The sequence below is a fragment of the Protomyctophum bolini genome (genome assembly GCF_963924005.1).
Source record: "Protomyctophum bolini genome assembly, chromosome: 13".
Taxonomy (NCBI): Eukaryota; Metazoa; Chordata; class Actinopteri; order Myctophiformes; family Myctophidae; genus Protomyctophum; species Protomyctophum bolini.
The window spans coordinates 33,148,717-33,173,728 of NC_137874.1; the positions used below are offsets into that span (position 1 = coordinate 33,148,717).

A 25,012-nucleotide genomic window follows, 5' to 3' on the forward strand; every position below is an offset into this window, starting at 1 on the left:
GCCTGCCTGCCTGCCTGCCTGCCTGCCTGCCTGTCTGTCTGCCTGCCTGTCTGTCTGTCTGTCTGTCTGTCTGTCTGTCTGTCTGTCTGTCTGTCTGTCCACAGATTCCACTGTCAGATCACGTTGCTCATCATGCTCGCCAGTAGGACGAGCTGGATCCAGAAACTGCATGAATCAACAAATCGACGTGAAATAAAAACAATTCTTATAGATTTCTGAAGTCTGACTATAGTGACTAACCACTAAAGCCACTAAAGATGTTATACTTTGGCGTGCAACAGCATCGCACAGTGAAACAAAAATGGCACATCTAGCATAATGGAATTTCAAGCTACCCTCAAAATCGATTACCGGTATATGTTTTCTAATGGATCAGTCAGAATAAGTGTATAGCAGCCGTACAGAGTCCATTCAATCAGTGACGGTGTTCATTGCAGCTGTGCTTTGCTCCGAGTCACTCCCGCAACAGAAACTTGGAACATCTCTAATTGATCATCTGGTTCTGCTTTACTTCCTGGAACTTGTGGTGGAAGGTCAGGCTTTGCATTTAAAACTCATTATCTGGACTTGAAAGGAACGAAAATAAATAAATAAAGAAATCACATCACAGCTTTAATCTGGGCCCGGGGTCTGAGATGGCAAAAGCTGCAAATTAGATTTAGCCTCCACAATTCTATTTATCTGTGATTAAAAAAAAAGAAAAACAGAAAAGCAAAGGAAAAGAAAGAAAATCGACAACACATAAACAACATTAGTGAGGGAGGAGGGAGGAGGGAGGGAGGGAGGCGCTGGACGGGTGCTGCATCGTGCTGTGTCTGTGACCATGCTTTGTCATTAGTCGTCGTCGCTACCAAAGCGCACAGCCTTCTCTAATTAGCTGGCCCAATTTACTCGTCTGCGGTCGCATTGGCTCCAGCGGGTCGTTTGTGACGTGTGTGCGTCCGTGCGTGCTTGCGTGCATGTGTGCGTGCGTGCGTGTGTGTGTGTGCTTGTGTGCGTGCGTGCGTGTGTGTGTGCTTGTGTGTGTGTGTGTGTGTGTGTGTGTGTGTGTGCACGCTGTCAGGTGGAAACCCTGTATGTCCGAAGCTGTTACTTTACAGGAAGTTCCAAATGGATCCAATGAAATGATTTAGTCACAAGCTCTTGTTAATACTTTCCATTGGTTCAATAGTCACTTTCTTTCATTTCAATAGGATTACATTAGATAATTGACACTGGGTGAGAAAATGGGTTGCAAAATCGTGGGATAGAAATTATAAAGGAAAGAAAAAGTTACTCTCTTTCACTTAATTCTTAATTAAAAATAATAGCCGAATAGCCGAACTACACAAGCTTACAATGCAAACTAAGCGTTATTATAAACGGCTCTGGCCTAGTTTTTCTGTAAATCCTGGTATTTGCAGGTTGCCGTTTTTTGGGCTCGTTTCAAAAAGAGTCGTTTCTTAGTATTTAGACTTATTGCTTCCGAAATATTGTTCAAATCAGTGGTTCTCAAACATTTTCACGTCAAGCATCGCCAAATTAATATGTAAGCTAATTGTCCGCGTATCCCCATCTTCTAAATAGCAGATCTACAAGCCTGCTGTGAGCTTGTAGATCTGCTATTTGCAAATAGCAGTGAATAGATAGGTAGATAGGTCTAAAGTCGCTCCGTTTGGGCCTGTATGTATGTATTCATACACCTGCGTATTTCTCTCACAAAATCTGGCAACATTGTACATATCCCTATCCATGGATATGCATGTATGCACGCTTGTGTATGTGTGTGTGTGTGTGTGTGTGTGTGTGTGTGTGCGTGTGTGCATGCGTGCGTGCATGTGTGTGCGTGTGTGCATGCGTGCGTGCATGTGTGTGTGTGTGTGTGTGTGTAAACGCAGCTCACCGTGCGTGTGTCCCTGCAGTGGCAGGACGTTGTGTCCCAGCTCTCCGTTGAGCCACAGCTGCATGCGGATGAAGGGCTCTCGTCCCTTCTGGGTCAGCTTGGCCCAGGGTTTGGGTCTGGACAGCATGTCACTGACGCTGCCCTGGGACAGGCCCAGCACCTGGTGGGACAGCCACGACACACACACCCTCGTTTAGGTCAATGCTAAAGTGGGACAACATTCCTCTGTGTCTGTGTGTGTGTGTGTGTGTGTGTGTGTGTGTGTGTGTGTGTGTGTGTGTGTGTGTGTGTGTGTGTGTGTGTGTGTGTGTGTGTGTGTGCGTGTGCGTGTGCGTGTCTCTTAAAAGTGTAATTTGTGGACAGAACATTGATATTCAGGTTATATATCAGCACATTTTATCTAAAGCGTGCAGCGATTCCCAACCTGCGGGTCGGGGCCCCACTCACTGGCCGTGAGTCAGTCCACTCTCTGAGTGGACTGCCCCATGCAGCTTCAGTCTAATAATCAGTCAAATAAATTGCAGCACTTAAGTTAGCCTGGAAACCAGTGTTGTTTTTGACAGCACATTTTTAATTTAGTTTTAGTCACATTTTAGTCACCTGGAATGTTTTAGTGTTTTAGTCGACTAAATAACATACAATTTTAGTCGTGATTTAGTCGTCCAAAATGTATTTTGGTGGGCCTTGATGCCGTCTGATTTTACACTTGCTGAAAATAGCTGATCTACAAGCTGACAACACGTCGCAGTGTGAGGCGTTGTGAGATTGTAGATCTACTATTTTCAGCATGCAACCAAGTGTAAAATGACTTTTGCTTACACTGGATCTCTTGTCCACTAGTCCCTTCCTAACATTTTAGTCTAGTTTGTATTTGTTGACAAAATTGTCATAGTTTTAGTCACCATGGCTTCGTATTTATGTAGTTTTTGTCAGTGAAAAAAGGTAGTCGACGAACTTTTTTTTTTCTTAGACAAAATCAACACTGCTGGAAACCAGACCAAACTGCCACAGGGGGGGTGGGGTGGGGGGGGGGAATCCCTGGGGAGATGGCCTGGCACTGAACAGTTTGAATTACATTTCACTCATCCCAAAGTTGTGGGTGACCAATCAGAGCCCACTATTCAGTGTCTTTTCAAAGTCTTTTTTTGTTTGTAACAACAACCGCGCCTTGGAAATAAATCTTCCACGTCGATGTTCCAGACTAATATCTACGGCGTGATAGTAGTCTGGCCATGCCAGGCTAAGCACTTGCGGCATGAGACCGGGTTCAAGTCCAGGGTAGAAGAGGAAATGATTTAACCCATTTAGGATGAGGCCGGATTCTACAAGACACCACAGTTTTCTGAAAAACCTGTTTCTATGTCAGTGGTTCTCAAACCCTTTCATGTCAAGGACCCACAGAATATGTATTTGGCCGCAGACACAGTCCCCCCCCCCCCGTCTCAAAAGATGTTGTTCCAGCAAATATTTGAGTTAAAACGTTAAAACGTTTGCTGTCAAAGATTTACACAAATTTTCACGATTCTTCGAGCTTGTAGATCTGCTATTTTTCAACAGATAAAGTTATGGTTATAAGTGGTTAAAGGCTCAGGTAACACAGATGCGTTCCAGTTAATGTTACATTATCAAAAGGAAATAAAAATAAAATAATTATTTAAAAAGAATACTAAAGTAAAAACATATGATCCGGATTGCAGCTTGAAAGCAATAAGCTCCAAGAAGTATTGCTTTTATAAAACGGTTACCAAATATGGCAACATTTCATATCCCTATTAAAACCATCTAAAGAACAATTTCATTACAAGGATCATTTCTACTGCCTGTGCAAACAAGCTGGTTGCTATGCAACGTTCACATTCAGAAGGTCTCCCCTCTCCAACAGCAATATATAATATTGTTTAAATGTGAAATAAATCGATATAGAGCGACCGCCTGGCCTGTTTCTCGCCTGGAATGTTTTTGTTCGACGGTACATGGTGAAATAGATTGTTTCCATTTTGACATGACAAAAAAGAAAAAAAGAACAGTTGAATTGCATACATAAAAGACATCAAAGACAAGGGCAGGGATGTCCTTCATTGTCCGACTGGCCCTCGGCCAGGTTTCTAAATTTAGCCTCAAAATCGACGGATGAACAAAAGGACTTCTGTAGTCTGACATTATTGAATCTTGGAACGTTACATGTCCCTTTTTTTTTTGGAAGGTATCAACTTATATCCCCCATTCAAAACAGGATTAGTGTGCTATTCCTTGCCAACCTTAGTGTACTATCTTACCCTGCCAAACACAGATCTCGACTCCCTACCAAAACCCCAATGCATTTTTGAACGTATTCTATTGTATTGTATGTATCATAATGTGTTACTGATGAACTGAGTGTAATTACATACCTACATACCTCAATGGAAACAAGCCCTGGAGGAGGCCCTTTTGTGTTATGCTTTTAGCATAACTTTTGACTGTACATCAACATTAACATTGTACATAATACATTAACACATTAATCTAGAGCGCTCTCCGTGGTTTTGATCAGTTGGATATACTAAGCTCTTCATTTCTGACTTCAACCTGCCTCTCGTTCCAAATATGAACACGAGCGACCATCAGCGATGATTACCGTAATGTTAGAGGTAAGCGAGCTTAAAAATATTCCACCGATTCTTTTCCGGACTGGAAGTGTGTGGGGGGGGGGGCTTTACAGAGCATAGCATAGCAGCATGTCCAGTATATTGGGTCTCTTTTCCCAGCGCACCTTCTCTCCAAAGATCCTCTGGCAGATGCCGTTCTTGGCCAGCTTGTCCTTGACCTGCTGGGTGAGCTCCTGGGTGTCCACGTCCTGGTACATGTAGAACTCGTACTGCTCGGGCTTCAGCGGCGCCACCGACGGCCGGGGCGTCTTGGCCGCTGCCGCCGCCGCCGCGGAGCTGGACACCAGCAGGGGCCCCAGGGGTCCCAGGCCGGCCACCAGCCCCAGGGGCGAGGGGCTGCTCTGAGGGGTGTCGCCTCGGCTCGGGGGGCCCTGCGCCTCGGAGCCGGCCTGCGAGTACGGAGAGTCGGCCCGCGGCCAGTCCTTCCAGAAGTCCATGGAGGAGGAGGACGACGAGGGACCGCCCAGCCGGGGGGGTTTCTGACGGGACGAGAGAGGTGAGTGTTATGTGGACGCTTTGATTGTTTTGTGTTTATCTACAGTATCTGTACGTGGAATAATAGCATACAGTGATTCTGGATTATTACATCTGTACGCTCTCGGGTTAGTTACAAGCTAGGGTCGAGTGGGTCTATTTGTGGTCGCCTAAACGCCCATTTATGCTTTGAACGGCAAGTGTGAGAGTTAACCCTAGGGTAGGTACCCTCACAAAAAACATGCAGAAATCCTGGTCTCTATACTGCCTCCCCCTTCCACCCACACACGCTACGTGCAACTCCTCATGTATTGAAGGAAGCATGAGGTCAGTCCGTTGCTCTCCCCAGGTTGGCAGAGGGAGTGTATTGAGTATTCATGCTCTCTGCGACTCTCACAGACAGAAAAGGAGAATCACTGCAGTGCATGAATGCAGGGGGTCGCTATACGACCCGCGTTCATCCCTGTGTACTGTACTGTACTGTACCTCCTTGCAGTCGTCCTGGTTGTTGCGAGCGTCATATTCGCTCCCGCCGAGCGCCCACCCCCCGGGGTGCATGCCGCTCCACCATTGGTCCCTCCAGGAACTCCGCCCCTGCTTGCCGCCGTCCAATAGCATCCCTCCTCCTCCTCCTCCTCCTCCCGCCTCCCCCACGGCCGCCTCCCCTCCGGCCTCCTTCTTCACCAGGCCGGAGCTGAAGTCCAGTATGGAGGAGGGAGACGGGGAGGAGGCGGCGCCACCGCCACCGGGCCCCGAGGCCTTCTTCAGGGACAGCGCCAGCGGGGAGTAGGGCGACGGGGACAGGGTGACCACGGGGGAACCTGTAGCAGGCAAAGGGGTGCAACGACTTCATCAAACAAATCCATTTAACCCATTCTGACCTGAGATCAGATTCTAAAAATGTCTTCTACGACAGTTTTCTGAAAAAGCTATGATTCTATGTCAGTGGTTCTCTGATTTTTCAAAAATAGCAGACCTACAAGCTCGTAGCAAGCCACTCGGTGGCGCGCTATGAGCTTGTAGATCTGCTATTTTTCAATAGCTAAAGCATAACATAATGCTAACAACAAAACCCCTTTTGTTGTTTTTTAGGTCGACACAAATCTTATGATATTTAGTCGACTAAAACTAGACTAAACACTAAAACATTCCAGGTGACTAAAATGTGACTGAAACTAAATGAAAAAGTTTCAAGAGACTATGACTAAAACTAAAATAGAGATGTGCTGCCAAAAACAACACTGCGACATAAGACATGTACTCTGACGCCAGTCAGTCAGTCATACATAATTTATTACAGCCAATTCCTGCTCGCTTTGCCAAAAAAAATGGCAACTAAAAAATACGGGGAAGCAGCTTTTTGCTTCTACGGGCCGTCGGCATGGAACAAGCTCCCACTGTACCTTCGTCAGGCAGCCTCTGTAGACATTTTTAAAGCTCGATCAGCTCAAGACCCACTTCTACAACATTGCTTTTAATTGATCTTTTATTTTTTATTTTTGTTATTCATGTCCTCACTGTATTGCATTACTGCTTGTTTTTAATGTTGTTGCCTTGCTTTTCTTTTATCCTCCATTTTTCTGTAAAGCACTTTGTATCTACCCTAGGGGACACGGGGAGAACATGCAAACTCCACACAGAAAGGCCCTATCGCCAACCCCCGCCTCGGGTATGGGCACTGATGACGCGGAGGAGGGAACACGCCGCCAGTGCCCACAGTGTGCCCAGCGGGAATCGAACCCAGGACCTTCTAGCTGTGAGGCGACAGCACTACCAACTGTGCCACCGTGCCCCCTCTACTGTAATTCTAACGTATAGACTAATGTAATGTAATGTAATGTCACCCAGAGTTCAACATAATTTAACCCATTTAGTCCTGAGGCCCAAAACTTGCTTCTAAATCCTGACGGTTTCGTCGACGAAAAATGTTCGTCGACGAAAAATGTTCGTCGACTACATTTTTTCACCGACGAAAACTAAATTAAAACTAAGCTATGATGACTGAAACTATGACTAAATATGATATACAAATATTTTGTCAACTAAAATAAACTAGACTAAAATGTTAGGAGTGGACTAGAAGTGGACAAGAGATCCAGTAGAAGTCATTTTACATGCTGAAAAAAGCAGGTCTTTACCTAGCAGCTTAGGGGGAAGCAGGGAGAGGTCTTTACCCAGCAGCTTAGGGGGGAGCAGGGAGAGGTCTTTACCTAGCAGCTTAGGGGGGAGCAGGGAGAGGTCGTGGTTGCCCATGGAGGAGGAGGAGCCCTTGAGGAGGGGCTCCAGAGCAGCGTGCTGCGCCTCCATCTGTCGACGGGCCTGGTCCAGGATGTTCTGGATGTTGTCGTCTGAGCTGGACTGGCCCATCATGCTGCTGAGGCCGCTGGACACCGAGTGGGACGAGTCCACTGGAGAGAGAGAGAGAGAGAGAGAGAGAGAAACTCGTCAATCTCGTTTCATTGTTGGCGTATTCAAACGCTGTTTGTTAAACGCACAAACACAGTTAAAGATAGGGCTAAGTGATATTACACTATAAAAGTTTATGTTATGTTATGTTATGTTTAGGGTTAGGCTTAGAGACAGGGTTAGTAACAATGGGAGGTAGGAACAATGCCACGGAACCCGGCGCGGTCCCGTTAAATTGTCGCTGCGCGTGCTCGTTTCACGCACGCCCACGACTCAACAGACCTGGATTCTGTTTAGCTTCTTTTTTTTACGCCTGCGTTGCCGCGCCCCTCTTGAGCAGTCCTGGAGCAGACCTGTCGATGATCCAGGCGACAACAACGTGTGCGTCCATCGCTGTCCGTTTGAAAGGCCCTTTAGAGTTACAAGGGTCTACAAGGATCAATCTATAGGCAGATTACTGTGGCTGTGCAGAGACAGCGTGCCGTGCCCCCCAAAAGCTCTTTTTCAACTGCAGTGAAAGAGTTGCAACTTCTTGAAGCAGAAAATAAATAATAAAGACATCTGCTGGGAGCTCTTGGAAGTATGAACATCAAATTGAGAACAGATGCCGTGGTTCATCACATCAGGTACAGAAATAGGCTTCTCCCAGGAAGCCTGTTGGAGTCACACTGGCCTGGGAGGACATGCCAAAATGAATGTTTGAACAGCTTCAATACAGCTTTGAGCTCATCTTTAAAGGCCGCCACGCAACACAGTCTGCACTGCATTGCTCTACACACAGAAATACAGTTTGAATGCTCAAAGAGCATTTTATTTTTGTTTCAATGTTTTTTCCCACCCTTTTTCTCCCAATTTAGTAATTATGCCAATTTCCCCTCATGTGTAGTCCCGCCACTGCTTTATACTAGGGCCTATTCGGATATGCGTGCCGGCCCCGGGAGCGCACTCACGCATCGGTTTGTATTGCACAGTGCGCTCAGTGCTATAATGTTTCACGAAAACCAAGCGCTCCCTAAAGTCTCGCCTCGTACGGAAACCAAAATAGCGTAGAGTAAAGTGTGTGGAGGAACACGCTATTCCTCCTAGTTCCACTCCTTGCTGAACAGGTGAACCTTTGGGAGACACTATTGTGCAGCGACAGAAAAATGATTTTTCCGATTTTAATACTCATTGGTTAAAAGAAAACCCTCTAAAACTTAGTTACACATTGGTGGTTTTCTCCCGACAGTGGCGAAAAGATAAGCTATACAACACAAACAGCTGGTATGTACATGGTACAAGGTGTCCACTCACCTGCTTTCTGAACCTGCAGCTCCCTCTTGGCTTGTTCCAGAATGGACTTGATGGCTTCGTCTGAACCGGTCTCTGGGGTGCGGATCCTGGTAGTAATGTTACCTGCGAGGGCCATAAGAAAGAGAAATACACGTATTATTATGACATAAAAATACAAGGGAGTCAATGGATAGAACGTTTGAGATAATTGATCACATTGTCCCTATTAATTCTGTGATGAACGGTGGATGAAAATAGCAACTCTACAAGCTCGCAGCTTGTAGAGCTTGTAGCTGTGAGCTTGTAAATGAGTTATCTTGGCCTATGATATTTGATGTCGAGGGGAAGAACTAGCAGCACAAGTATACAGCTCTGGGTGACTCGGTCAACTTAGTATAAGGTTTAAATGGTAAGGAAAAAAACCTCTGTGACTATGATGAGCACGCAACACATTTTCAGAGGATCCCTCCCAGCCTTTGTTTGGTCTTATCAGGTCTGACTCGAACATGGCGGCTCTTTAGAGTAGACTAGGGTTTCTCAAACGTTTTTGGCTCAGGTCACACTCAGGTCAATGACTTTTTCTTCCACGGCACCCCTCTATTACATTGTTTCTTTATACAGTACATCACCTTACATTTATGTCACAGTACGCTAAACAAATATGTAGATCTCTCCCGCTGAGATACAGTCCATCATGTTCCGTTTCCATTAGGACAGACTGGAAATAACTTCATGATTGACCTTTAGCCACTTGAACCCCAGCATCCCTATTCGTGAGAGATTCGGTGTGGATTGAAAAAGAACGCAACTAGTACATCTGCAGCTCCGTTTTACTATAGTGTGTCTAAAAATGATATTGATGAATTCAAAATATTATCGAAGTTATCAGGGGCTAGGGCACTTTGAGAAACCCAACGCATTATGAAAAGTGTTCTTCAGTGAGCCCTGGCCAGGAAAAAAATAAACAATACCCCCTGCCCCACACGCACGGATGATCGCACGGGCACGCACACAGTGGCACGCACACACGCACGCACGCACGCACGCACACACGCACACACACACACACAAACACACACATACACAGTGGCAGGCGGCTGCTCCCCAGAGTTCTGGTTTTACAACACAGCTCAATCCTGTTAAAACACACGAGGCCGCAGCTACTGTTGCACATGTTCCTCATGAAGTCAGAAACCAGAGAGTGGAGTGGGAGCGGAGTGGGAGCGGAGCGGGGGCCTGCTGTGTCTGTCTGCCTCTGCACAATGAGAACCAGAACCCTTGGATGCGCTCCCAGTGGTACTCCCAGTTTTTTGCCAATACCACATTTTAGAAATACTCTGTTGTACGAGTAAAAGGCTTGTATTAAAAATGTGACTGGAGTAAAAAAGTGCACAAGAATTAGCATACTTCAAGTGGCCTCGAAATGTGTCAAAAGCTTTACAAAATAGCAGATCTTCAAGCTCACTGCAATGTGATGCATTGAGAGCCTGTAGATCAGCTATTTGTGATTGGAGAAATAATACAATAGCGCTTGATTGGTTGCCATAATAATAATAATACATATGATTTATAATTTTATATAGTGTACCCAAAGTAAGTAAAAACTATTTTATTAGAAAAACGAGTTAAAAATGTACAAACTAACATGTAACTAAAGCGGTCAAAATGATTGTAGCGGAGACAGAAGTACAATGTTTGCCTCCGAGATGTATACTGTAGTGGAGAAGAAGTATACAGATCATAGAAGCACAGACAAAACTGTGCTTACCAAAGGTGCAGTACTCGAGTAAATGTACTTAATTACTGTCTCCGACCCGTCTGAGAGAAGCAGACTGTTTGGACGGACTCCACGGAGAAAGGAGAAGGCGGGTGGGGTTTGGGCTGGAGCTTCGGTGGCGGGGGAGTACATTGGTATTAAGAGGTTCTACAAAGAAAAATAAATGGACGACCAATTCCACTGCCTGGCCTTGGCCTTGGCCTTAGAGCCACTGGTCAGGGCTCCTGGGCAAGGTCACGCTTGTTCATGTGTGTGACAATAACATGTGTGTTTGTGTGTTTGTGTGTGTGTGTGTGTGTGTGTGTGTGTGTGTGTGTGTGTGTGTGTGTGTGTGTGTGTGTGCGTGCGTGCGTGCGTGCGTGCGTGCGTGCGTGCGTGCGTGCGTGCGTGCGTGCGTGCGTGCGTGCGTGTGTGTGTGTGTGTGTGGGGGGGAGGGGGTTAGCAGCGGGGTAGGAAGTGGAAGTAATTTGCGGGCTGGAACGGGGATGACCCTGCCAAGGGCAATGACAGCCACGCAGTAGGAACGAACGATGAGTATTCCTTTAACTCTGATGGGACCCGAAATGGTCCAGTTTCTACACTTTTTCAGACTCCGGGTTTTTCTTTTTCGCTGCATGTGCCTCTGTGACGGGAAAGGCTGGGCTATACCGCTGGTATACCAGCATGGAGTTTGACCTCACACAGACACACCCACGCACACACACACGCACGCAGACACGCAGACACACACACACACACACACACACACACACACACACACACACACTCTCCAGATGCTATGACGCGCCCGGTCGTTAAGGCCAAAAGAAATATGACATAACAGCATATCTAGCGTAGCACAGCGGAGCCAGAGTTTCTTCCCCCAGGGACGTGAAGCCACACAAAGCTTGTTGAGCTGCCATCATCAAACACACTGCATGTGAACAGCTTGAGTCAAATGTCTAGAGTTGGCACCACCGTATTCCCCCAGCAACTCTGCTTCTCCAACACCATGCCTCTCAGCAAAAGATAACAATTGTCTTTTTTTAGCTACAAAAAAATAAATGCTCAAAAAGTGTTACTTTACACATATGCAACCAAATGGACCCGTAACTCTGAGGATGTACAAATGCAACCAAATGGACCCTTACGGGTAAACGCAACACTCTGGATTTGACTTGGGCTGCTTGGCATGACAACGGACGTGTACCACGCCGACTACTAGCCTGGCCAAAGTACATCGTTAAGGGGCGGGTAAAGCCACTTTTAAAGGTTAAATTACACATGTGAGGTTTCTCCCTGACGTCACACAGGGAGACCTGCTGACCGGCTTTGGTCTTGTTTTGACAAAACGGCAAGTAAAACGCTGTCTGTCGAGTCCAAATAACCCCTCATTACAGAGACTCCTAATCATTGTTTTGACTCGAGTGTTCACTGTGCCCCGACATACCTTTTGAACAACAAATAACTTGGTAATTAAAAGATATTCCTAGATTTAACGAAATTAATGAAAAAATAAGCCTCTTTACACTGCCACTTTAAGTTAAACAGCTTCTAAGTTTTTTTTTTTGCAACAAGACTCCCAGGCCAGAATTCTCAAGCTATACTGTATGTCTAACAGGAAATACAAATAAAACACTGACTAGCCACTTGAACCCCAGCATCTGTATGCTGGTGGGAACATTAGCAAAATAAATAGCTGAACTACAAGCACACATTGGCGCGTTTACAACGCGTTGTGTGCTTGTAGATCGGCAAGTTTTGGGGCGAAGAGAGTTGGTGTGGATGGAAAACAGCGGTCCAGGTACGGAGCCAACCCAGGTACAGTTTAGTAAGTCTAGAGGGGTTTAAGTGGCTATAGGCGTCAATCACGATAGGGAAGGCAAAGAACAGACCTGGCCTCGAGGAGCCTTCAGAGTGGGGTTTTCTCTTCGGAACCTCTTGAAACACCCTGCTTAGGTTCTGGCCTGGGTTCTCTGTTGGAAAACAAGTGGCGACACATCAGAGATAAGTAGACCTTGGACCAGATAGATGGAGGATGGTATCTGCAAACTGACGGGGGCATAGAAAACACCACTTATGGGTTGTAACAAAGATGTTTAATTCTATGATTACTGTTGCTATAGATATTCCGAAAGTGTGTTGTTGCTGCCGGGACGGAGGAAGGTCGATAACAACGTTGATTTTCTTCTGATTTGTCTCTCTGGAAAATGACGTTTTGGTGTCAGAACGTTGGGAAGATTGTGTGGCTGGGGAATAATTTAGTTCAGTGACCACGGGCCTAAAATAATGGGTCCTGAGCAGTGTTCACAGAGAGGGGTTGTGTGCATGTCTTTAATCTTTGGCCTGTATTTAGGCCAGGTGCTGGACGTCAAGGCATCAAGGCAAACATCAAGGAGAAGGAAGGAACATCCGCACACTTGTTTTCAGAGCTTACTTACTTTATTTCATCGGCAAAAAGCTGCAACGTTTCGACCGTTAGGTCTTCATTGTGTGCAGATGTTCCTTCCTTCTCCCTCATAATCTGTGTTCACTTCTCCCATTGGAGTGAATAGACCAACCAGCTACTTCTGGTCTCCTAAGGAGACGGCCACCGTCCTACATCGCACGGATACGGGAAGTAAAGTGGAAGATGGCGTGTCTTGCTTCTCTATTGTTTGTTGTTGTCTCGTGCTAATGTCACAAAGATGGCATACTGTGCCACTTTAATGACGACAGCTCTACACTGACGTGTCGGTTAGCCTGACATGTTAAGCTTGAGGTTGCTTTTCTTCACTGGGGCACACTGTGGAGTGGAGTTTCTCTCTTCAACTACAGACTGAAGATTTACCATATGTTAATGTTTTACATTTAAAAGCATCTGGTGCTGCTACTGTAGCTGCAAACTAGCCAAGTGCTCGTGGAACATCCAAAACAAAAAAAATAATGAGCTGCAATGTCAACACCTCAACTGTTTCCTTCCACAGTCACAAGTGTCGAGTGAGAACAATGACAAAACTAACTAACAAAGTACGCCTACGCCTTCGAAGAAAAACAAGCACAAGAAAGTGAATATGATTTACTTTCCTCTATCTGTATGTGTTTGTGGAGTCTGTGGACATAACCCGGAGCTGCTCAGAAACGAGTTTATGATCGACATTCTGAACTTAAATCTTCGAGCTTTATATACAATTTTCCACTTCACTGCAATGCTGCCAGAGAATGACCTACGACAATGTCGTCCTCACAACGCAAACCTGCAGTTATTTTTACTGCTGTCCAAAAAAGCCTGTCACCCCCCCCCCCCCCCCCTATAGATGTCAGACTGAATATATAGCTCAAGGACTGTCCTCATCAGGGGAGTCTTGGCCCGCTTGTCTCCGGCACTCAAGAGCCTTGTTCACAAAGTCAATACTAGATCACAGGAACATATGTGCCTGCAGAACACATGTCGATACTATTCCGGGGCTTCCGTTTCAGAAACCCGGGCCGTGGCTATATCTCCGGGTACAGATCTCCGTCGTCACGATAAATCACCACCTCGTAATGGAAAACCTACGTCGAGACGGAGTGAAACTCCTGCGTCTGTAAATCAAGCGCGCCGGTCGTTCCTCGCGACGCACGGCAGACCAGATGGGCCAGATAAATCTTAAGGAGGTATTCCTAAGTGAAAGGCCCCCAGAGAAAACCACAACATAAAGTGTACATACTGTATATACACACGCACACACGCACACGCACGCACGCACACACACACACACACACACGCACACACACGCGCACGCACACGCACACTTCTTTATTTTGGCTGGAGGAGCACCCAGCAGGTTGTAATCGTACATGTCAAACAGCAAAATCCTGACGTACTTCACACGGCTCCGCGCCGCCGCGGGCGCCGGGCTGCCCTCCCGAGAGCAATCGAGAGCCAATTCCCATTTCCGATCGTTCCCGTCCACCTATCAAACTCCCTTTACTCACCCAGACAGACATTGATGGGGGATTTAGGAGAGCCGAAGCATGAGCTGCGGTTTGGGGGTACAAAGAGCAGCAGCGATTGGAGCGCAACTCCGACATATCGAACGCTAATGTGTGCAAGCTGTGCCGCTGCTTTAACCCGTTTTGGACTGAGGTTCGATTAAAAAATAAAATCCTAAAAAAAATCTGAAAACCCCATGATTCCAAATTCCATGTCAGTGGTGCTCAACCTTTTTCATATCAAGGACCCCCAGAATTATCTCTATTGGGCCACGGACCCCCATCTGAAAATATGTAGTATATATATTTTAGTTAAAAATGTTCGCTCTGAAATATATATTCAAAAATTTGCACCACATTGTCACGATTTTTCAAAAATATGAGCTTTTGGATCTGCTATTTTTCAATAGCTAAAGCATAACATAATGCTAACACCAAAAGGGGTTCCCGCCCAAAATGGGTTAACACAACTCTTTTAAACTCCAGCTCGCTCTGCAGACAGATTCGAGGCCGCCTGCCAGACCAGGCTGCTTTGAAGTGCTTCCAAACAAGCAACAGTAGACACAAGTGTACATTCTTTGGCTCAGAACCTCCACTTTAACATAGAAGAGAACAAGCTGCAATCTTTTTTTTGTTCTGCCCTAGAGTGGGGAACTTTTCTGATTATCCCTGGCTGTGCAGAGTGCTGAGTCTACTGTACGTAACATGGTGGGGAACAGTATTGGAGTGTAGTCATGGGTCATGGGTAGCAAATGTAGACCTACATGTACACCTGCCATGTTGAGGACCAACACAGGTGTTTCCATTTGTCTGAATTATTTTTGTTTGCAACACCTGTTTGGTCCTCAACATGGCAGGTTAAGGAAAATATTATAATCCTACAACCAAGATTATGATCATCCTATAAACCAGATTATAATCATCCTATAACCTAGATTTTTATAACCAAGATCATCAGCTTGATTATTAACCAAGATTGAATGTTTTTTCGGGTCAGGGCTGTGTGGTTACAGTACATAGTGGAGAGGTCCGACAGGACTTCCGACTTGAGCACTCTTCGTCACCATCATTTACCACAAATAATGTTGTGTTGTCAGTCACTACTATTGTTCTTTGATGTAACATTAATTTGTAGCTTACCACCTGTCAAGCTTAATTTCACAGGGATGTAGCTGTTGCCACCACAACGGACAGTGGCGTGACGCAACGGAAGTGACGTTACACCAGATACAAGAGGGTCAAGGTTTAACCCATTTAAACCAGGGCCGATTCTCAAAAAAATTGCTTCTAAATCCTGATAGTTTTCTGAAAAAAGCCATGTTTCTATGTCAGTGGTGCTCAACTTTTTTCATGTCAAGGACCCCCAGAATTATCTCTATTGGGCCACGGACCCCCATCTGAAAATATGTTGTTCCAGGGACCACCCCAGACGCAAATATTTGAGTTAAATACGTTAAAGAATATATATTCAAAGATTAGCGCCACATTTTCACGATTAAAAAAGAAATAGCAGATCTACAATGAGCTTGTAAATCTTCTATTTTTCAATAGCTAAAGTATAACATAATGCTTAAAACACCAAAAGGGGTATGTTGCCGTCCAGAATGGGTTCAATCAGAGTTGCAAGCATGAGTGCGAGTTCAAGAGCAGGTCTCACTTATATCCACAAACCCCGTTCTTCAAGGCACATTTAGCCCAGCCCAGCCTCGCCCTCAACCATATAACTACTACTAGGCCTTAGCAGAAGACTCGGTTATATAGCCTAGTATAATGTATTGAGGAGATGAAAAACAGGTCAGTAATCCATACATGAAAGCATAATGTATATCATTATATGCCAATGTATGTCATATGCTGTACTGTATACTGCAGACAGGTCATCAGTAATCCTCATCTTGTACAACTGGAACCAAATGGTAAATTTTGTTCCATTTGTACACTCACGGACGGTTCCCATAGTTACAGTAAGATTTTACAGTGTACATTGACTCAAACGGGTCCTGTTGATGAAGATCGCTGCTGTCCCGGCAGAAATCTCTCATCTCCAAATGTATCTTTTTTGTGGGTTTTTTGGGTGAATTAACGACCTACTCGATCATACTACAGCGTCACACACAAAAACATCGAGAGTATAGCAGATCCACAAGCTCGGAACGCGGCACGTGTAGATCTGCAATTTTAGTTTATTTATTGTTTTAATCCTGAAAAGCAACAGTTTTCAACATATGAGGTTTCCACCAGACAGAGACGATATATTGGAGAAGACTACGCTACGCTGAAATATTACAGAGGGTTTTGTAAAGTCGGGATGCATGTGACGATACCCAAAGGACAGAGTCCTGGCATCTATAAATGTTTTATGATCGGTGGCTACGGCTATAATGTGTAGGATGATGATATGTACAGTATGTCTGTTAGTTTGTCTCTCTTGTGTGTGAGTTGTGTATCAGTTTTTGTTATTGTGGTAATCTGTAGGGGAAAAAAAGTAAAAGATTGAGAATCATTGCTCTATGCAAATGAGGGCCACAGATTGCTCAGTGCAGTACGTCGTTTCCACAGTGGGGATGGAGAGGAGACACGCTGTGCATAAACTATCAATGAACCTGCAACGCCCGCTGAACACGACTTCTGAAGCCAGACGCAACACAACACAAACTTCCAGCGCAGAAGTAACATCATAATAGTTCGGTAACAAACACAAACACTGTCCTCGTTGAAGGGCAGATTACCACAATATCACAATATAACAATACTGAGTTAAAGTGCAAAAGTATTGGCATGAAATATGTAAATATATACTTACAATACCCAAGTAAAAGTACTCCAAAAACAATTGAAACTTTTTAGAGAATAAATAATGGACTTAAGACTGTTATTCGTCTGAACTGGAGTACAAATGCAGTAGAAATGATCAAAACACTCAAGTAAAGTAAAAGTGTGTCTCACATTACAGCATTACAGGGGGTCCCCAGCAAGGTCTCGGCAAGCTTGCACATCTGCTATTTTTTGCAAATAATATAATACTAATAATACTAATAATATTCATAATAACATAAAATTAACATAAATGTTCTATTCAGGGGGACCAGCATGACACAAAACCTTTTCAGATGGGTGGGCCCGCAGCCCAATACATATCAATGTGGGGGTCCTTGACTTAAATTAAGTTTGAGAACCACATGCATTTAAGTACAGCAGCCGACATGGGTACAAGTACTCCGTTACTCCCCCCCCGCCCACTGGAGGGGGCCGAAGAGCCTGCTGACACCGATGATGAGAGATTGGCCTCCTGATGGGATCAGCTTCACTTCCCGTGCGCTAACTCAACAACCCACTCAGCGCTGACAATCAATAGCAGCCGGCAGGGAGCCAGCCACGCGCACACACACAAACACACACACACACACACACACACACACGCACACACACACACACACACACACACACACACACACACACACACGCACACGCACACAGGTGCCAATTATCCTTTCGCTAAGTCCCTCCTCAACCCGTCCTTGTCCAATAGGCACGTTAGCAATGGTTACTAAGCGAAGAGACATGGCAAGCTTTCCTCACCCATTGAGATGCAGGTTAAATGGTGTGATTTCTCCAAATAATCAATTCAGTAGCAACTACACCTTCGAAATGTCTTCTAAATCTAGTCCACCAAGGCCTGCATTAGGCTATGCATGCACTGGACATGAGGAGATGTTAGAGGGAGAAATAGTATCCAACTCAATCAACTTACGCATGTAATGCACGGTAAGACCACAGCGATTAGTTTTATCGCCATTACCTGGGTGGCTCAGTCGTGTAACTTTCCCGACGTTAAGCTGTGTTCAACAACAAAGCCATGCAAAATAACACTGACAGAGCTATGAGGTGACGAAAGCTTGCCATCCTTAGCAATGGTTGCTAAACTATTTTGGACTGGCATTGGACAGTTGCTTTTGGGGTGTGGTTTAGCTAAGGCCTAATTCCGCTCGACTAAAAGCTGCTAAAAGCTTGCTTCCTTTTGTCCGTTTGACATTGAAATGATTCCTGGGTCGATGCGTACGAGCAGCAGACGCGGAGTGATAATGACACGGAATGGAATGTGCGTCAAAAGGAGGTCAATATATAGGAAAGAAAGACCGTCTTTTTTGGCTGGAAACCCAACAGATATACCGTAGGGATTCTCGCAGTCCCATCATTTTTTAGCAGAGCCCGCGTTGAGACTGTAAATTAAAATATGGACCTGCTCCTCAGAGAAACCGTAATTATACATAATTATGTCAAATTGGAACTACCCTATTTGAATGCACTGAAGCTGAATAATCGCAATAACCCACCGCTATATGCGACTTTTTGTTTAGATAGGTAAAGTTTTCTATTAAAACTCGTGGGTGAATGTCGGTGCCAACTCCACTACGGGCGTTTAATAGAGCGGGCGAAAGGGAGAAAGAAAAGGAGAGCTAGGATATATTTAATTTTATATAATAAGATGTGTCGTCTCTGTCGGGTGGAAACCTCATATGTCCAAAACGGTTACTTTTCAGGATTCAAAAGCAGCAATAATAGCAGATCTACAAGCTGTCACTTCGCGCCATGTTTCAAGCTTTGGGTCAGAGAGGCTAAATTTCATCGAATGGTGGTCCGAGGCTCAAATGGACCTTGATATGAAGGCTCCTTGCCCGTGTAGATGAGGTGTAAGCCAGCGGTTCCCAAACTTGTTCATGTCAAGGACCCTCAAATTGACACCAATTAGCCCGCGCCCCGCGGACCCCCATTTAAAGAGATATGCCAGGGACCCCCATAAGAGAAGACTTTTACGGCTCTAGCAGTGATTCTCAACCCGCTTAATTCCGAGGACCCTTGACATGCATTAGACTACGGACCCCCAATGAATGGCATTTCTATCTCCGGGGCCCCCAATTTATATTTGTAAAATAAATGTTAATTTAACTCTGAGAGGGTACAAATGTACACTCTCAGAGTTACAAACCCATAAGGGTCCATTTGGTTCCAAACTATCATATAGCTATGGGGACCCTCAGGAACTCCCATGGGGGTCCCCGGACCCCACTTTGAGAACCACTGGGTGTAAACCATATATAATAAACATAATAATACGCCTCGTGTCTGCCGCGGCGGCGGCGCTCGCTCACCTCTCTGCCGCCCCTGGATGCTGCGCAGCGCCAGGATGTTCTGCTCGTCCGACAGGAACTGCCTCATCTTGTGGAAGGGCTCCTTCCCACGGATGGTCAGCTTGCTCCAGGGCTTGGGCCGCGCCAGGATCTCGCTGACCGAGCCCTGCGACAGGCCCAGCACGTAGTGGCCGAAGATGCGCTGGCCGATGTTGTGCTTGATCAGCTGCTCCTTCACCTGCCGGGCGATCTCCGAGGTGTCCATGTCCTCCGAGCCGTCCGACGCCCGAGGCGTGTCCATGCCCGAGGAGCCGCCGCCGCCGCCGCCCGGCTCCGACTGGCCGGGCGACGGCGCCAGCCCGTTGACGTCGGGGGACGACGCAGCCGCCGCCTGCTGAAGGGTTGGCACAATTAGTATTATTATTACCATATTATAATAATCGTCTAAATGCAATTCATTGATATGATCGCAATAGTTTTTGTCATAATCGTTTCCACCCATTCAGGACGGGAACCCCTTTTGGGGGTTCTTGTTGCTATATGTACAGTAAAGGCAAAATAACATTTTCGAAGTATTCCGAACGTTTTTAGAATCGGCCGTAGTCCTAAATGGGTTAAAGATGTTCATAGGCATACATAAAAAAGCGCAAACAGCTGATCTGCTTTTTTTTAAGTATAAAATGTATAAAAATGCCACTAATTTCTTGGAATATTTTTGTTATCAATTTGTCAATGTCATATCTGCCCTGTGAACTATTTTCATTACGAAGCCTAAAAGGCAAAACAGAAATGTAATTTCTATGCATAATATTCCAATTACAATTATTTGTGCAACAATACTTTAACCCATTTAGGCCTGACGTCGAAACGAAATAAAAAATCTTCTAAATCATTACAAATTTCTGAAAAACGTCATGTGGTAATCAATATTTCATGTCAAGGACCCCAAAAATGATCAGCAACCAGAAGCAAAGTTTTGAGTTAAAAACATTTTTCACAATTTTTCAAAAATAGCAGATCTACAAGCTCGTATCTTCTATTTTTCAATAGCTAAATAAAATACAAATACACAATGCTTAAATGTGTAATGGTGAGGGCCCTACCGCCTGCTGCTGGCTCTGGGACTGCAGGGACTGATGGGAGGTGTGGTGGGACAGCGAGTTGGCCATGGGGTAGTGGGCTGGGGAGAAGAGCAGGGCCGGGGTCCCCCCTGACGACGACACGGAGTCCTGCAGCGCCTTGGAGGAGGAGGAGGAGGAGGAGTGGAACTAAGCATACATTTTAACAGGGATACGATACGTATCAACGTGGTTGACCATGCGATGGATACATGGACCATATTGGTTCATTCATGGCGGTACGGTACCCGATTATTTTTTAAATCGATAGAGTAACTATCTGCTTCTACGATTCAGCCTCTCGTCTTTAGTGGAAATCTCACGAACGTTTGACCTACTCACCAATACAAAGACGGGTTGTGTCATTAGAAAGCCTACTTTCCTTAGTGGACGCACTACGAGCGTTTATACATAACACATTTATAAACGGTACTTTTTGGCCAAAAGGGGATTTTTTTTCCACCGAAAAAATATATACTTTTAGTTACTCCGCTGCGCCCTCTACTGATATTGCCCAGACAGTTGCCTCATAGAGAATATTTTTCCTTTCTGGCCAAAAAGTACCGTTTATACGTGTGGTTAGGCGCTCAGAGTGCATCCACTAAGGAAAGTAGGCTTTCTAATGACACAACCCGCCTTTGTTTTGGTGAGTAGCAAAAACGTTATTTTTATTTGAATAAATTGTATTTGAACACAGAGAATAAATACCTTTATAAATAAACCAAGTGTAGCGATATTGAATGGAAAATTCATGAAACCCGTCTTTTTCTTTTGCATGGCAAAACGATACGATACAAAGTCAAACGATATGTTGCCGTTTACATATTATTGATATACTTCGATTCTTGAAATTATTTTCCGAAGCAGTTACTATTATGGTTACACCCTATAATATACCTTGGAGTAGAAGGTCTGCACCAGCTGTTATATATACCTTGGAGTAGAAGGTCTGCACCAGCTGTTATATATACCTTGGAGTAGAAGGTCTGCACCAGCTGTTATATATACCTTGGAGTAGAAGGTCTGCACCAGCTGTTATATATACCTTGGAGTAGAAGGTCTGCACCAGCTGCCGGTGCAGCAGGGAGTTGAGCGCCAGCTTGCCCGCCAGGGGAAAGGCGGCGCTCGCCGCCGCCGACACCATGGAGGACGGGCTGAAGAAGTCCTGGCCACCCACGATGCCCACCCCCGCCGAGGCGGAGAAGTGGTGCGTGCCGTTGGCGATGGTGGCGGCGGCGGAGGCGATGGTGACGGGAGTGTCCTCGGAGGAGGAGGAGGAGGACGAGGCCTTGGTGGCCGTCGTGGTGGCGCCCGTGCGCAGCAGCAGCTGAGACGTCGGGGGAGGGGAGCCCTGCAGGTTGGCGTTCATGAGGGTGGCGGACAGGCGCTGGGACTCCTTGACCTTCTCCCTGGACGACGTCCCTGCGAGGTCAAACAACAACGCACAGAGGTCAAATGTCAAGCGGCTCGACGCAGAGAATTACTATTAGTCAGGGGTGCACATAACCGGTACGCCAGTGAGCGTGTCGCCAAAGGCATTTGTGTATAGAGAGAGCTGGGACCGCTGGGACAGGAATTTACTTCCTAAGAATCCTGACACAACATTACGCTGCATTACAGCCAGGCACTCGTCAAAATGTCCAAGGAGCAAAGCCCCATTATGAGCTCTGGTGTCACGTATACTTGTCTATCTACTGTACGTCCTGTAAGTTGACTTAGAAATAAAACTAATGGCTCAGTGGTTCAGGCACCTTGGCTGGTAATCCAGTCTGGCAGTGTGCCACGGGTTCGACTCCCAATCCTGACGGCCTTTACTGCATGTCTTCCCCCCCATCTCTCTCCCTGTCAGCCTACTGTCTGTCCCTCCATAAAAAATATAAAATAAAGGCGAAAGCCACAACAACAAAACATTAGAAAAGAATAAAAATAAAACTAGTGTTGACTAATCATTACAAGTGGCTCTCAAGAGGAAGACCGTTCCGGTTGTAACCAAGCTGCCGTGCTAGTCAAGCCAAGTAAACAAGAACCCTCGTGGATTAAACACAAGCTTTTAGCCAAAATTCATATATTTCTGATATGAAAACAATGCACCTGTCACTTAAACAACGTACTGTACACACTTTGGGTTTGCGTTAAACATGGAACCTCCGTGGCATTAGGTGGGTAATACATTGGATCTGTGTTGGAGTGCTTCAGTAGGCTACAGAGCTGCAGAGTTCATGCAATCTCACACTGGCTACAGTAACGTTGTGGTTGAGGTTCTGCGTGAGCTATTAGAGTCCTTGATGTGGTTCCAGGAGGACCCCAGATAAATGATTGATAGTTATAGGAACCAAATGGACCCTTGCGGTTCTGGAACTCCGAGAGTCTCTGAGTTGAATTTACAAGGATCACATCAAATGTGGCAAAATGTGGGTCAAACCGCGGGTAGATCGCTGATCTAGAATTAAAGATAATTTGTGGGGTTCATTCCTTGCTGTCATGCGTCTAATATCTGTGTAAGCTGATTCAGAATACAGTAATATCTGTGTAAACTGATTCAGAATACAGTAATATCTGTGTAAGCTGATTCAGAATACTACTGTAAGATGTCTTTACGTGAGAGTTTTCCTTTGTTCTATTGCACACAGAAAGCAATAATATGATGACGAAGTCTAGAGGGTTATTGGGCATTATTTATTCAGCGTCGGACCGAGGGAGTGTGTGTGTGTGTGTGTGTGTGTGTGTGTGCGTGTGCGGCCCCTGGCTGCAAGGGACACTGAGCCATGATGAAGTCTCATGTCTGGGAGGGAATTCATTCATCTACTCTGTATGCGATGCCCAAACCATTCTATTCTCTCTCTCTCTCCCTCCCTCCCTCTCCCTTGCTCTCTCTCTCTCTCTCTCCCTCCCTCCCTCTCCCTTGCTCTCTCTCTCTCTCCCCCCCCCCCCCCCTCTCTCTCGATCCAAAGGCCCCTTCAAGCCACCAGCATTAAAACCTCTCCTATTTTTAGACAACCCAACAGAGAGCTTCTCTCTCTCTATACACACACCGAGCCACGTCTCTGTGCGTTTGAGAAGTGCACTCAGAAATGGTGTCTTTTATTCATTTATTTTTGTGTTCCTCCACTTCTGTAAGTTTAATTATGCAAAGACCTTGGAGTTCTAACTGCAGGGGGGTGGGGGGCGGGGGTGAGCCAAATACCAAAAAATGCATAAGCTGACCTAATCAAAGAGATCAAGCAAAAAAAGTTATATGAAAAATATTCATTAACAAGCTTCAAGGTAGAAAGATGTGCTGTGCGTTATACGACATTTCAGATAAACCTTTTGAGTGCATGTGTAAATGTTTATTCTATTCTACATCGGCAAGGCACCTTTATTTGTAAAGAACATTTGAACAACATGGCAATCCAATGTGCTCCACGTAAACATATGTACATAAATGTTCACGTACATTTTCAAATAGTCCACGTCACTATAATGTTCACTCTAAGATGGCATGATGGTACCATGTCTGTCTACTCGCTTAGTGTCTCAGAGGAGGGCTGTGGACAGTTCAGAAACCTGCTTACAGCAGTGACATCATTGGTAGGTAGAATATTTGTTATTGTATACAATATCAGACTGACAGTCTCACATACAGTATAAGGCTATTATGTCCAAATAGAGAAACTATCTCTTTATTATACTTATCAAAATATACGGAAACTCCTTGTTGAGACTGACAGTGCAGGGAGAGCAGCTGGCATGGGGGTGAAAACAGTCGTATGTTAAATTAAATTGAGATTTTCTTCTAATTTGGCCTTTTTTTAAAGTCAATTTAGACTCTAACTTGAAGGTTTAATTAAAGGTATTTTTTTGCTGCAGTCCTGGAGAGATATATAAGACTGAGTGGCCTACCATTGAAGTAGGGCGTTCAAAAACACACAAAGTTAAAACGTGGACACACAATAGGTTTCTGCCCGACAACAACAATAAATGCTTGTGTGTGTGTGCATACGTCACGTGCGTGTGTGCATGCGTGTGTGTGCGTGTGTGTGTGTGTGTGTGTGCGTGCGTGTGCGTGTGTGTGTGTGTGTGTGGTGGTAGGGGGCACACGGCAGACAGAGGGGCCGACCCGGAGCCAATTAGGATGACATTTGCAACGCGGTCAAGTGCACGGAGTGGTACAGTATAAAGATCAGCATGGCCTCAGTCCACTGGAAACGGGGGCTTCATTAACATGCTGTGTTTGACCTCACCAGCGGTGTTCATTTTTTCGGAATATTTTGATTTAGTCTATACGTCTTAGTCTTTTGAATAACACACCATTTAGTCTTAGTCCTATTTTGTCTTCTGAAAAACCTTAGTCTAGACTAGTCTTTAGTCTTAGTTGGTGTAAAGTAACTGAG

At 45.4% G+C, this 25,012-nt stretch overlaps 1 protein-coding gene across 1 annotated transcript in view; it reads right to left on the minus strand.

Annotated features, from left to right (window-relative positions):
- cux1a (cut-like homeobox 1a) overlaps nucleotides 1-25,012 on the minus strand; it is a 252,591-nt gene that overhangs the window by 22,317 nt on the left and 205,262 nt on the right. Inside the window, 9 exon segments of the mRNA XM_080780448.1 lie at nucleotides 1,883-2,042; nucleotides 4,635-5,009; nucleotides 5,491-5,825; nucleotides 7,215-7,412; nucleotides 8,704-8,805; nucleotides 12,334-12,414; nucleotides 19,543-19,915; nucleotides 20,625-20,759; nucleotides 21,685-22,061. Coding sequence (XP_080636574.1) covers nucleotides 1,883-2,042; nucleotides 4,635-5,009; nucleotides 5,491-5,825; nucleotides 7,215-7,412; nucleotides 8,704-8,805; nucleotides 12,334-12,414; nucleotides 19,543-19,915; nucleotides 20,625-20,759; nucleotides 21,685-22,061 — 2,136 coding nt within the window.